Consider the following 15099-nt stretch of genomic DNA (forward strand, 5'->3'; position numbering starts at 1 on the left):
ACTGAAGCCAGGTGACAGAAAAGGTTGATTTTCCTACTTAAATACATCTAATTAAAAGCTTTCCCAATTTCTCTTTTTCTTTCTTCCCCATTTTTTTTTTTTGCTAAAATAAGTAAACAATAAGGCAGTAACTCAACAACTTAAATACATTTTCTTTAAAAGGTACTTTATAGTTTAAAAAAATAATAACAGTACACAGCATTCCACCCCATCATAGGTAAAGGTGCACACAATTTTTATTTCCAAAACACCATGAGTGGGCCAGTTAGAGGCTCGCAGAGAGGTAATGCGCTGGCTGGTGGAGGTCTGGGCCCAACACTCGGGCCGAGGGCTAATGCTGCTGTTTTCCAGCACACTCGACAAGAAGGCGGTGACAGCGCCACTAGCCAGAGTTTACATCTCACCAACGCAGCTGCCTGCACCAAGGGAATCCATTTATCACGGTCAGAAGACACTCACACCGCACTGACAACGGCTGTAAATCACCAGGACAGGTGCAAGTGCACTGACAAAAACATGTGAAGTTTCCCATTCGGTGGCAGGTTCCACCAAAGGAACTCCTGGATACCGGCTGGTCCCATGGTGCCATACTCAACCTTAGGGGAGTCGGGTGTCCTTGATCCAGAGCCTGAACACAAGTCAGCTTTTCCAAACTAGAGCCAGGAGCACACCAAGGAAGGGCAAACATCTGCTGTTCTCCACTGACCACGCCACACAGACGACACAGCCTGCAGGACGGACCCCCCGACGGGGGATGCCATTCTATCCCGCAGACGCGAAGCAGGACCGGCTGCAGGAGCGGTCCTTCTGGCCGGTGTATCACGGTGTGGCGATGGCCCCTGGGGCTCCCCATGCTAGCACACACACAACGTGGCCATGTGGGTAGTGTGAAGGTGCTCACTGGACTCAGTCAGGTCCTGGGGCCACACCAGGCATGGCACCCCACTTGGGTCCACAGGGAGCATCAAGAGAAAACACCCACTCTAAGGAAACGAAGTTGCCATTTTCACAAAGCATATCTTCAGTGGTTTTTATACTGCCAGGTAAAAACATACACATATCTAAGCAGGTAAGAAAAAGAAATGCTTCCAAGATTGACATTCAACATTTAAAAACATCATTCCATAATAAGCGAAGTAAGTCAGAGAAAGACATTTATCATATAATCTCTCTGATATGAGGAATTTGAGAGGCAGGGCAGAGGGTTACGGGGGGGCGGATAAAACAAGACGGGATCGGGAGGGAGACAGACCATACCATACGTAAGAGACTCTCAATCTCACAAAACAAACCGAGGGTTGCCGGGGGAAGGGGAGGGAGAGGGTGGTGGGTGATGGACACTGGGGAGGGTGTGCGCGATGGGGAGTGCTGTGACCTATGTGAGCCCGAGAGTCACAGACCTGTGCCCCTGGGGCTAATGATACATTGTATGTTTAAAAAGAAAAAGGGAAGGAAAGATGGGAGGGAGGGAGGAAGAGAAACTCTCACTCCATTCCGTGCGCACGCGAGCCACTGAGCCACCGCAGTTCACAGGGACGCCCGCCTTGATCACCTCTGGTTTTACACGCGAGATCAACAGCGCCAACTTGGATTTAAAAGTCGGGAAACTTAACACAAAACCAAACAGCTGAAATAAAAATGAGTAGAATGAACAGACATTTCTCCAAAGATGACACACTGGAGGTCAACAGGCACAGGAAACGGTGCTCCGTCACCAGACACGAGGGACACAGTGAGCGGCCAGCTCCCACCTTGCAGGACGGCCACCACACAGAGCCTGGAAAATAACAAGTGTTGGCGAGGACACAGGAGCCCTTGTGCTGGTGGGAATGAAGGGCAGCCTCTTCAGAAACACGTGTTTAGCAGCACCCCTACAGAAACCAAGCACAGCACCCCTGGCTGACCCAAGCCCCCTCCTGGGTGGTGCCTAGGAGTGAAAGCAGACTGTCCACGGGCATCTGCACACCGGCGCTCCCGGCAGCTGGCAGGCCAGAGCCACTCGTGTCTGCGCACACGGGTGGACGAGCACCACGGAAGGTGGTCCCTACACACAACGGGGCATCCTCCAGCTCGAAACAGAAGGGAATCCCGGCACACACCAGGACGTGGGGGACTCAGAGGACATCATCCGAGTGAAACAAGCAGTCACGGGAGGACAAAGTCCGCGTGCTTCCGAGAGCCTGTGGGACGCCACGGAGTCAGAGAGCAGGGTGGACGGAGCTGGAAGTGGGAGGCGGCGTGGGGTCCAAGCACGGGGACGGGGCATCAGTGGGGGGCATGGGGAGGGCTGCAGAGCGGCGCACACACTCAGTGCCCCCCACACCAGAAGACGGTGAACATGGGGCGAGGTGTGCTTTATTCCCCACAGTGCTCGGGCCCTCCCTCTCTGCCAGTCGTGGTCCCCTTACCACCCCCAACTGCTCTGAGGTAAGCCCCCAACAGGCTCTCTCTCAAGATGACCCCAGTCCTGCTGGGGCAGGTGTGGCGAGTCTCTTCACAGACAAGCTCCCGCCGGGCAGGGAGTGGGGTGTCCCCGACGCCTGCGGTGTGCCCTGCTTCCACAGGAAGCTCCCGCGGCCCCCACCACGAGGCAGGGCCGCACACTCTGGCCAGGAAGCCCGTCCGCCTGCAGCTGCACCTCGTCGGGGCCCTTCTCCCGAGCTGCCCGCGTCTTCTGAGCACACTTAGGCACCGCGGTGATGCACGGCGTCTCTCCTTCCCCGGGTTTTGCTCGGGGCGGGAAGCTGCAGCCCCCAGCCCCGCCCGCCTGCTCCCAGCAGGGACCTCACACGCTGCCTGGACGCAGGCAGGATGGGGCTGAGGAGTGGCCCTTCAGAACCCGCCTAAACGCTCACCCCGGTCCCAGGGCACGCCACCTTACCAGCCCTCAGAGAGGTCTCACGCCCCTCTCTCGACGCCTTCCCCTTCCTCTAGCGGGACCGTTCTGTTCGCTGGACGCGTCCGAGGCTCCCTTGCCCTACCCCCATCTCAGAAGTCATTTTCTCCTCCTGCTGCTCAGGGTGCTTTCCACTCGCCCACCTCCCCGATCCCTGCCCGTCCTGCTGGTCCCCTCGTCTGCTGTGCATCCCTCTGGCGTTACCGTATCCTCCGGCCCTGACCAGCTCTGTGTCTCCTGTGTCCGCCGAGGGTCTGGGTCCACCCAGCCTTCCGCCAGCCGAGCGAGCATCTGCATGACCGTTCGGCTCTTCCTCGGGCACTGCCTGCCTCTGTGTCGGGCAGTTCTGCTGCCGTTGTGTCTGGTTCTCCTGGAGCACAGGCCTCTGTCGACCCATTCTGCTTGGCCTTCTGTGTGTGTTTTCGTGAGTCCTAAACCTGAGGAAGGGTACTGTGCCTGCCGGCGACTGGGCAAGCTGGACAGAGCTGTGGTGGGTGGAGGCTGGGGGTCGGAAGGCTCTCCGTGCCAGGCCGCCCTGTGGGATGGCCAGAGCCACCGTGGAAGTAGGTGGGGACAGCCCCGAGGCTCCCCATGCAAACGGCACTCTGGCAAGACGGTGGCGCTAAGCAGCTGTCCCAGGGCCTTCCCAGTGTGGGCACCCTGACAGGACAGTACGTGAGGAGAAGCAAACACAGGCCGATGCAGTCTCTGGGCTCTCATGCGGGGGGCACCCCGGAGGGACAACTCGGGCGAGGGGCCACCAAGGTGCTCCAGGCTGCGCACAGAGTGCCCTGATGAGACTGCTGCTGCCGAAGTGGGCACGGGCCACGGGGGTCTCTGGGCCGAGCGTGGAGGGGGCGTCCTGGCAAGACAGCAGATGGCAGAGTGGGGGCAAGCCAGGGTGTCCCAGGCGCTCAGTGCAGGGGCGCCCTGGGGGGCTGGCTGGCAGGGCCTGGAGCCACCAAGCATCGGAAGCTGAGGCGGGGAGGGTCTGCAGTGTTCCTGGGTGCTCTGCACCTGTGTCGCCTTGCTGAGACGGCGGGAGCTGCAGTGAGCACCGAGCGGGGGTGCCCCAGGGTGCACAGTGCTGGGGATACCTCCCGGGGGCGGCTGGGGCTGCTGTGGGCTCAGGGGCCTGGGGGGATGCGGCATGCTGGTCAGGGCGCCTGAACCCTGTTCCCATCCACACTATCAAGGGGAGGGGAGAGGTAAACCATGAGGCTCACCAGCCCCAAATCCAGAGAGTCCAACAGCTCTCCACGGTTTGGTACAATTTTAAGGATATCTCTTTTATAAGCTAATTATCTTTTCAACGGTGGCTCGTTTCTGTGCCCCAGGGCCGACGCGTGTGCCCGCAGTTCTTCGGCGCGCTCTCCCTGCTGTCGTTCACGGCACCGGGGTGGGTCCTCCCCCACGGTGTCCTCCTCTGCTCGCTCTCTGCTCGGTCTCTAGGTCTGTTGTGCAGAAGCTCCTCGGTCAGCCCTCAGTTCTTCTTCAGGAGGAACTGCTCAGTCAATAGTGCTGGATTTGGGGGTTCCCTGGAGCTGGTGAATTCAGTGGCTTCCTACGCTGTCATCTTGATCTTGATCACAACCTGATTTGGAAACAGGACCTCTGGCAATGGAATTAAGTGAAGGGGCTTGAGATAAAATCACCCTGGATAAACCATGGCAGCCCCAACCCCAAGAGCATAGAAGCCACAGGAAGACTGGCAGGGGAAGGCCGTGTGACTGTGGAGGCAGACACTGGAATGAGGCAGCCACCAGCCAAGGACCGTAGGATTGCCACAAACACCATAAGCTGGGGATGGCCCCCAGAGCCCGTCCACACCTGCATTTTGGACTTCTGGCTCCGACACCACTGACGTTATGGTTACGGCAAAGCATACCTTTAAATTACCTGAGCTCAGTACTGATCTCAAAAGCGCACATGAGCTATCAACTCTGCTATCAAACACAGCAGACACTGGGAGAGAAAGCTCAGCAGACTTGATGCCTCATCAGAAACATAAACCACAGCCAACCTCAGATAAAAATGTGGCCACTTTCCCTCGAAACAGAACAAAACCCGGTGACGCCCTCAGACGAACGAGTCCAGGCTGACGTCCTCTGGCAGCTCCGTCGGGCCCTGAGCTGTGCGTCCGCGGCGACGTGGAGCCGGACAGCGCCGCTGCAGTGTGAGCTCCAGCAGTTCCCGCGACAGTCCGCACTTACACGTCCGTCCTCAGCGCAGGCCTGTGTTTGCGCACACACTTTCCAGGGGAAAGACCAAGCGTCATAGCTCAGCTTCTCCCGCTGGCCAGGTGTCCACATTACTCCAGTTCCTATTTCAGGTCACTCTTGCATTAGCAATTAGTCTTTCTTAGAAAAAGATATTACAAGGAAAAAGTCCAATTTATTTTTCAAAAAAGATTAAAAACCTGTTTTTAGGACTAACACTTTATTCCCGAATATCTCCCACAACACATTTAGGGTCTCTGAGGCAGACGTATTACGAGGAGGGGGTGTGGGGCGGGTGGTGGCCATGCCGCCCCACGGTTTGCCCAGAAAGGAGATGCACTGGCCCCCACAGACCACGTGGTTTAGTGAAGGAAAAAGTGGTCTTGCAGAGGGTCGGATGGAGTTCTCCCGCAGACAGGCGGGCGGGCAGCCCAGCGACTCTGCCGTCTGTGAAGGAGAAGCCAACCGGGAGCGCGGAATGCGGGGCGGGCCAGCGCGACGTGGCCCTCACGGACTGCCTGTCACACAGAGCTGAGCACCGCCTCCGGCTGCTACGCCTCCCGCAGACTCCGCACCGGCTGATAGTCCCACGGCCACCAGCCCTATCAAGTCCTCTCCACCTCGCGGCACAACACAGGACCTGAAACGGCGAAGGCAACCCCAGAGCGGAGCTGGAGCAGGGGTCGCAGGCCAGAAACAGCCTCAGGAGACGAGCCCAAGAGATCCCAGAGAGCTGCAGGGATGCCATCTGTTCAGCGTGCAGGCCACGACGGACTTCAGGAACGTGCACCAACACAGGAAGCACGAGAGCGGGGGCTTCGTGAGGAACCCGCTACGGGATCCACTCCGGAGCAGAGTGCTGGACACCAACAGGACGAGACAGGCAGAGGCCAACGGCCGCCAAGCAAATAACACGCATTTATTTGTAGGACTGTGGGCGCGACACAGCGTGTCCCGTCCCGCTGCACTGTTCACGGAGATATTCGTAGGACTGTGGGCGCGACACAGCGTGTCCCGTCCCGCTGCACTGTTCACGGAGATATTCGTAGGACTGTGGGCGCGACACAGCGTGTCCCGTCCCGCTGCACTGTTCACGGAGATATTCATAGGACTGTGGGCGCGACACAGCGCGTCCCGTCCCGCGGCACCGTTTGCGGAGATATTCGTAGGACTGTGGGCGCGACACAGCGCGTCCCGTCCCGCGGCACCGTTTGCGGAGAAATTCGTAGGACTGTGGGCGCGACACAGCGCGTCCCGTCCACGGCACTGTTCACAGAGAACCAGCGTGAGGCCAGCAGCAAACTGCAGGGTTTACTGTAGGGAGCTGACCGTCTGTCGCTGAACACAAGGAATGAAGGGACAACACAGAGATGTTCCTCAAACACGAGATGACAGGCTCTCCCGGGTATGAGAGACTATCCATGGGCGCGAGAGCACAGACACGACGGCGTCTGAAACACGGGTCACTGCGGCCCCACGGAGCAGAAGCAGAGAGGGCGCGGCTCGGCTCCACAACGCAAAGAGCCGGGATGAGCTCAGAGGGCAAAGTCAGACACAAACCCCACATGTGAGCAGCACACCCCCGAGGAGACGGGAAACATACATCGGAATTCATGGGACTCCAGGAAAACAACCGTCACAGGAAATCACAGCATCAAGTACATGTAATTTAAATACAGGTAGACAGATAAAAACCTAAGAAAAGTGAATAACTTAGACATACATTTTGGAAAGCTAGAGAATGAATTACTTAAGATAAAAGCAACTCCCAATAACTCGAAAAAAGGCAGCGCTAAAAAATCCAAAGCTAGTCCTCCGCAGAAACTAGTCAGCAAGATGAAGCACAAGATAGCTTATCAGAGAAATTAAAGCACAAACACTTACATTTCACAATGACAAGAAGAAAATTATCAGTGCAAACAGAAAATTTAAAGACTGTGAAGGACTATATTACAAAATGCTCTTGTAAACTAGAAGAAATAAAACCGATAAATTTGGTAAGACACCACTAAAACTCAGATTCTCCCTTAGAGGCGGGGGTTGACTATAAAGTGCACCTAAGAAGCGGGAGACACGTGGGAGCGGGAGCAGCGGCGAGGGGAAGCGACTCATCCCCACGGACCCTGAAACATAGCCTAAAACCTCGGGACAACAGCCTCTGCGCCGGCTCAAGGCGGCGACACAGGAGGACCCTGAGCCCAACACCCCCCTTGCACACACCAAGGCTCTGTAGCCAAGGAACAACTTCCTCCCTGAGCAGCTCCTCCACATCGAGTGAACAAGAAATACCACCACGAGAGCAGGTGGGAGAGGCTGAGACACAATCTCGCCGTGCACCCTACTGGGGCCCAGCACAGCGACACACGATTGGGAGCCAATCACAACCACAAGCTTGTCCCTGAAGAGCAAAGGGCTTGAACTTCCGTGGGAACCCCAACACCGGCAACCTGCATGAGAGACAAACCCTCAAACGTCCAGCTGGGAAGGCCACGGACACAAGCCACGGACACAAGGCCAAGGCAAGTGAAAACGGCTCTCATAGAGCTCCGTGTGCAGACTCCCCCATCCTGCGGCCCAGCACAGACTTTCTGGGAACGAGGCTCCCTGGCTCTTTATAAGGCACTGGCCTTGGTTTGGGGGTGGGGTGAAGGGGCAGGCCTACAATCTGACACACGCCTTGGAGCTGACGGACACGGCCTCCCTACACACATACTGGAGGGAACCTCTCTGTGCTCTCCTGCCACATCTGGAAAGGAGCCCATCCACGCACCCAGCAGGCGGCTTTCCGTGGCTGCCAACCAGGGACACGGTCAGATCTCCCGGCTCTGGTGGCCAGCAGGGTCACACTCGCATACTCTACACTGCTGCCCACGGGTCTGGCCGCCCGTCAGCCGCAATCGGGGGCTGCCTGAGACCCGCCCCCGGAGCACAGCCTGGCTTGGGTGCACTCTCAAGGACTAGGAGCCCGTAAGCAGCAAGAGACAGCCTGGATGGTCATGAAGACCTGCGAGGTGACCAAGACTGAGGGCAGGGCTGACTGAGAAGTTGCATCGCCCAGACGCGGCCTAAGAGCTGATGGTTTCCTCTAATGCAAAAAAACCCACAGGGAGAGTCAAGTAAAATGAAGAAACAGAGTCGTATGCATGAAATAAAAAGATCAAACCCGAGGGCGCCTGGGTGGCTCAGTGGGTTAAGCTGCTGCCTTCGGCTCAGGTCATGATCTCAGGGTCCTGGGATCGAGTCCTGCATCGGGCTCTCTGCTCAGCGGGGAGCCTGCTTCTCTCTCTCTTTCTGCCTGCCTCCGTCTACTTGTGATCTCTCTCTGTCAAATAAATAAATAAAATCTTTAAAAAAAAAAAAAAAAAAAGATCAAACCCGAGAAAACAAACCTTAGTGAGACAAAAGTAAGTAACTTACCTGATAAAACGTTCAATACCTGACAGAGTTCAAGGTAACGGTCCTACGGGTGCTCCCTGAGCTCCCAGGAAGAATGGCTGGGCAGAGACAGAAAATGTGCGGAGGTATCAGGAGGAGCCCCGCACCGCACACGGCAGCAGGAGGGCCCACCGCAGACTCAAGGCAAGAGCAGGCGAGGGGTCCAACAGACAGCGGGACCCACCCAGTCAGAGAAGCAAAAAGGAGAAAGAATTAAGTGATCTTAAGGGAATTATGAACACCAAGGGGACCTGCATTCTCATTACAGGCTCCCCAGAAGAACAGAGAGAAAGGGGGGGCAGGGGACTCATTTGAAGGAAAAATGGCTGAGAACCTCTTACCCTGGGGACAGAAACAGACATCCAGACCCAGGAAGCTCAGAGTTCCAGTAAGATGAACCCAAAGGGATCCACACCAAGACACACTATAATTGAACCTTGAAAGTTAAGCAGCACGAGAAAAACCATCTGCGGCAGACAAGAGAACCTCTAAGACTCCCTGCAGGTTTTTCAGTAGGAACTGTGCCGGCCAGAGCAAGTGGCATAATAGATTCGCGGTGCTGAAAGGAAGAAAGAGCTGAGATGCCTCTACCCAAGCAAAGCTGTCCTGCGGAACTGAGCAGAGAGAAAGAGTTTTATAGATAAGCAAGATTTAAAGGATTTAATCGCCACCAGACTAGCCTTACAAGAAGTGTTCAAAGGACTTCTTCAAGCTGACACGAGAGGGTACTGATTAGTAACAAGAAAAATATGAAAACATGAATTTCCAAAAAAAAGAAAAAAGAAAACACGAATTTCACTGGTAATGGTAAATATATACTAAAATCCAGAATACTCTAATATTGTAAAAGTGGTGCGTTAATTACTAATAAAGCTAATATAAGGATTTAAAAAACAGTAAAAATACAATTATTTCTTAACAGATACACAAGATTAAAAGATGTGAATTGTGGAATCAAAAACATAACAGGGGTGGTAAGATATAAAGCTTTAGAATGTCTTCCAGGGGGCGCCTGGGTGGCTCAGTGGGTTAAGCCGCTGCCTTCGGCTCAGGTCATGATCTCAGGGTCCTGGGATCGAGTCCCGCATCGGGCTCTCTGCTCAGCAGGGAGCCTGCTTCCTCCTCTCTCTCTCTCTCTGCCTGCCTCTCAGTGTACTTGTAATTTCTCTCTGTCAAATAGAATGTCTTCCAACTTAAGTTATCCAATTAAAACAGATGGCTATAAATAGAGCTGTTTTATGTGAGCCTTGTGGTGGCCACGAAACAAAAACCTATTGTGGAAACCCAAAAGATTACGAGGGACCAAGGGAAGCATACCAACATAGGAAATCATCAAATCACAAAGGAAAAGACCCAGAGGAGCAAGAAACAGAGAGAAAGACACATAACTACCAGAAACGAACAAAATGGCAGTAAGTCCAGACCGATCAGCAATGACTTGAAATGAGGAAGGACGAACTTCTGCTGTCGCATGACACAGACAGGCCAAACGGATAAAAGAACAAGACCCATCTGCGTGCGGCCTAACAGACTCCCTTGAGAAGGAAGGACACACAGACTGAGTGAGGGACAAAAGATCGTGCAAGCCGATGGAGACCCAAAGGAAAAGCTGCGGTAGTGCCATACACCTCCTGAAACAGACTTCAAGACAAAGGCTACAGTAACAGACACAGAAGGTCACTGCATAAAGATAAAGGGGTCATTCCAACAAGAAGATACAACATCTGTAGGTGCTTCTGCATCCAACATAGAGGTACCGAAATAAAGAAAATATTAGCAGATCTAATAATCACAGAGGATGTAATACCCTCATTTCATCAATGGATAGATAACCCTCACAGAAAATCAGTAAGTCCAACAACAGCCTTACAGGACACATGAAACCAGATAGGACTTAACAGGTACACACACAACTTTCCCTCCAAAATTCCTACTTCATTGCGCATGGCACATTCTCCAGCACAGATCACAGGTTAGGTCATAAAACAAAAATCTTCCTAAATTTAAGAAGATAGAAATGATATCAAATATGTTTTCTGACCACAATGATATGAAACTAGAAAGCAGTAAGAAGCAAACTGGAAAATTAACAGATGTATAGCGTTATAACTACCCATTACTGCACAACCAATGGGTCTAACAAGAAAACAAAAGAGAAGTAAGACAACATCCTGAGACAAATGAAAATGGAAAACAACACAGCGACACATACAGAAGTTCTGCAGGGGAATTTCAGAGTGGTAAACGACTAAGTGGGAAAACCAGAAAAATCTCAAACTAGCTTCATATCTCAAGGAACTAAAGGAGAAGAATAAATCAAAGTTAGCAGAGGAAAAGTAGGTACCAAATTTCAGAGTCGTTATAAGTGAAACTTTTGCACAGCACATGACAAGGCAACGTAGTAAATGGGAGAAAATATCTGCAAATCATAAACCTGATATAGAATTAGTATCCAAAATATATAAAGAACTTTAGACTCAACAGCAAAATAAAAACATTCCAATTTAAAATGGGCATAAGTTGGGGAGACTGGGTGGCTCAGTGGGTTAAGCTTCTGCCTTCAGCTCCCGTCATGGTCCCAGGGGCTGGGATCGAGGCCCGCGTTGGGCTCTCTGCTCCATGGGGAGTATGCTTTCTCCTCCCTCTCTGCCTACTTGTGATCTCTGTCAAATAAACAAACAAAATCTTTTAAAAAAAATGGGCGGAAGACCTGAACAGACATTTTTCCAAAGGAGACATACAAATGGCCAACAGGTACATGAAAAGGTGATCATAATTATCAGAAATGTGTATCAATTTTTTAAATGTGTATCAAATTTTTAAAAAATACAACGAGATCCGACGTCACACCAGTCAGAACGGCTAAAACCAACCAGTCAGGAAACGACAGGTGCTGGCGAGGCTGCGGAGCAAGGGGAGCCTCCTGCACGGCTGGTGGGGATGCGAGCTGGTGCGGCCGCTCTGGAAAACAGCACGGAGCTTCCTCAGAAAGCATGAGAGGAGAAGGTCAGAGGGAGAAGCAGGCTCCCTGCGGAGCTGGAAGCCCGATGCGGGACTCGATCCCGGAACTCTGAGATCATGACCCGAGCTCCAGGCTCTGTTTTGATATCAAAATTCGGTAATTTCGATAGGGACGGCCCGAGTCTGTAGACGGCTTTAGGCGGCGTGGACACGCTCAGACCACTTCTGGGTATTCACAGGGAGAAGATGAAGACGCTGCTGTGAAATCACATCTGCCACCCCCCCGATCACTGCCGCCCTGTGCACGGTAACAAAGACATGGGGACCACCTCAGTGTCCACCGATGGATACACGGACAAAGACGACGGGGCCTGCGTTTGTACGACAGAGCATTACTCAGCCGGGAAAGCGCACGCCATCTTGGCACTCCCAGCAACACAGGGCCCCTCAGAGGGCCAAGCCGCGTGGATCAGTCAGGTGCATAAGGACAGACACCAGACGGTCTCACTTCTGTGTGCGTCTACACATGACAAGTGACCCTCAGAGACACAGAGACCAGAGACATTGCTGGCCGCTGGTCACCAGAGCCGGTAGGCGGGGAATGTGCCAAATGAGTACTGGGGGTCAAAGTTCACCAGCTTCCCCTTAAAAGGTGAGCCTGGAGGACAGGGGTCTGGCGTGGTGACTGGAACGGAGGATGCTGTAGCACACACTCGCGAGCTGCTGACAGAGAAAACCCTACCCATTCTCCTCACCAGAAACAATGTGTAAGGACCAGAAGGGCCCCTGTTCCCTGGACTGTGCTGGTCATTCCACACCGCGTACAAACACTGAACCGCCGGGCTGCACGCCCGAGACTTGGCATACGGTCACAGCGGTGCACCTTGACGGAAACAACGGGAAACACACGGGGTCAGCGAGACCTGGGTGAAGAACTCCCGGACCGACGCAGTACGAGATGCGGCAAGTCCACGGGCACTGGCGTGAACGACTTCCACAACCAACAGTGGCAAGAAAGGCGGACGCGCAATCCCATGAACGCACCCTGACGTCAGGCACATGCACGGAGACCACCGTACCGGAACACGCAACACGCGCCCGCCCTGCTTGCCCACCCCCGGGGGCACCCACTTGGCAGCACTCCGCAGTCTTGTGCATGGGAACAAGAGGAGAACTCTGTCCCCCCGTGCTCCCTGCTCGCCTCCCCTTTACCAGCACACGCATTCCCTCAACCTCTCAGCCAGCCCTGGGAGCTCCAGCTGCAACACACACACCCACCTGCACCTTGTCACCTCCCCCAACACCTCCACTGTCCCCACGCCATGACCACCTCTCTCACCTCCCCCCTCCATCATCCCACGCCATGGGGATCACTGTGAGTCTTTGCTCCCGCAGCCCATTCCTAACACAGCGGGCAGAAGGAGCCTGTGAAAGTCTGACCTGAACGGACTTTCCCTCCGTGGAGCACCTGGGACTGCCCCCTCCCTTGGGGAGAAGCCCACATCCCCACAGCACAGGCAGAGTGTCCCCGTGCCTGGCCCTGGTTCACTGCAGCATCTGGTGTCCTGCTGCCCCTGCTGAGCATACCGCTGCCCCCTGGAGCTTCCTCTCAGCAGACCCCTTCCTCGGGGAGCCCCCCTCCACACTTCCACGTACCCCCCTCGACACGAGCTTGTCCCCTCCGCAGCACTTGTCACGTGGAACAAGCCACGCACTGCGCACATTTCGTCCCCTTCTGTCCGTCGCACCAGAATGACAGTTCCATCAGGGCCTGGGTTTTGGGTTTCCATGTTCTGCTGGCCCAGCAGGGCCAACACCTTGTGTACCGAGCACAGGCAACGGTACAGTAAGAACCAGGCGGCTCTCAGGGCTGGCTCATGGAGGATCTGTCCATGCACCCACGGGACGAAGGAAGACGCAGGCCCCTGTCTGTAAGTGGCTCTTTCCTGGAGGGGACTCGAAAGTGGTGTCCTTCCTGCCTGCCTGCAAGTCACCCCCTCCCCTCAGCGAGGCATCCGGTCTCAGGCCCTCCTCCCACAGGTGTCCACACTGGGGCTGGGACAGCTAACTGAGCTCTGTGGGCCATGAGGGAGTCAGTTAAAGCCTACAAAGCGTCCGATTCCAACACCTTAAGTGTGCTGGAAAAAAGGACCAGAGGGACGCCTGGGTGGCTCAGTGGATTAAAGCCTCTGCCTTTGGCTCAGGTCATGATCCCAGGGTCCGGGGATCCAGCCCGGTGTCAGGCTCTCTGCTTGGCAGGGAGCCTGCTTCCTCCTCTCTCTCTGCCTGCCTCTCTGCCTGCTTGTGATCTCTGTCAGATAAATAAATAAAATCTTAAAAAAAAAAAAAAAAAGAAAAAGAGGAAAGGAACAGAGCTTCAGGCTTCTGGGAACAAGCCTGCTGTCTTCAGACGCCCGGGGCAGCGCACACTCAGGTTGCGCTGAGACTCAGAAGTCACAGGGGAAGGAAGAGCTCTGCCGCAGCCCTCACAAGGCCACAGCTGCTGCGCAGCACTGGGGGCCACACTGGGGGCCGCCGGGCACGGAGCGGGCGGTCAGTAAGCACGAGTCTCCCGGATCCGTGGAAGAACGAGGTAATGGGGGGCACGGCGAGCCACCAGGGAGCGAGCACCGCACTGAGCGAGCTGATGAGAGCAAAGGAGGGAGGGAAGAGGGAACTCGCAGTGGCCCCGCGGGGTCCCCAGTGCGACCTCCCCCTCTTCCAGTGCCCGGCAGCTCACGTCAGGGTTAAGAATCTGCTAAGTGGGTCTATTGGGGGAAAAAAAAAAGGAACAGAATGGAAGCTTTGGGTATCAGCAAGAGCATCGCTGAAAACAACAGGTCACACAATGCAAGCCGGACACAGAGACGCAAGGGGAGAGCACAGGCCAGTCGAAATCACTGTTTCAGGACCACGACGCCGACATTCAAGGTGTCAGACCACAGGGACAGGCTTCCGGGAGTGGAGAGAAGAAGGCCCAGGAATGAAGATCCAGCCGGAAGCGGCCAGGCTGTGTGAGCGCCCCGGTCGGCTCTGAACTCACACTGAGTGATAAAAGGCCTCGGCTCAGAACGCATCAGCACGGCCCTCGGACATCGGATGAGACAAGCGGGACGCAGCTGGTTAACTCCGCGGAAGAGATGTGACCTACGAGACAGGACTCTGGCTTTCCTGTTCCATGATACAGGACTGTACTCCTCTTGCTTTACGACTGGCGAAAATGCAATATGAAAACAGGGTCAGCCCGGCATTGACGATCCACAGGACATCATTCCCCAACAAGGCAGTAACAACAAATGCTGCCCGAGACACTCAACGCGGCGTCGGACGCAGCTGAACCGCACTTCTACGGCGCATAGACTTCCAGGCTTCTTTCCAGCCGCTGAAGAAACAACCCAAGGAGGGCTGAGCCAATGAAGATCCTCAGGGAAAAACACAGATGACAGGGGTGCTTCTCCGACTAAATAACGGCGCAGGGGAATGTCTCCTCACCCAGGCCCTGTGGCCAACAGGACCAGCTCCTATTCAAGGCCCAGATGACCTCATGAGTCCTCCCCATCATCATTATCTGAGAACCGTTCTGCATTC

At 54.6% G+C, this 15099-nt stretch overlaps 1 protein-coding gene across 6 annotated transcripts in view; it reads right to left on the reverse strand.

Annotated features, from left to right (window-relative positions):
- FBXO25 (F-box protein 25) overlaps nt 1–15099 on the reverse strand; it is a 50764-nt gene that overhangs the window by 23114 nt on the left and 12551 nt on the right. Inside the window, exon 2 of one of the 6 annotated variants that reach the window (XM_013063638.2) lies at nt 1200–4510. The exons of 4 other annotated variants lie outside the window; for them this stretch is intronic. In XM_013063638.2, coding sequence (XP_012919092.1) covers nt 2996–4048 — 1053 coding nt within the window. In that variant the 5' untranslated portion in view covers nt 4049–4510 and the 3' untranslated portion in view covers nt 1200–2995. Of the gene's footprint in view, nt 1–1199; nt 4511–15099 lie in introns of those variants that run through there. One more of the 6 variants, XM_013063639.2, reaches the window with a different exon arrangement.

The sequence above is a fragment of the Mustela putorius genome, unplaced genomic scaffold (assembly GCF_011764305.1).
Source record: "Mustela putorius furo isolate JIRA1106 unplaced genomic scaffold, ASM1176430v1.1 tig00000905_pilon_pilon_pilon, whole genome shotgun sequence".
NCBI lineage: Eukaryota > Metazoa > Chordata > Mammalia > Carnivora > Mustelidae > Mustela > Mustela putorius.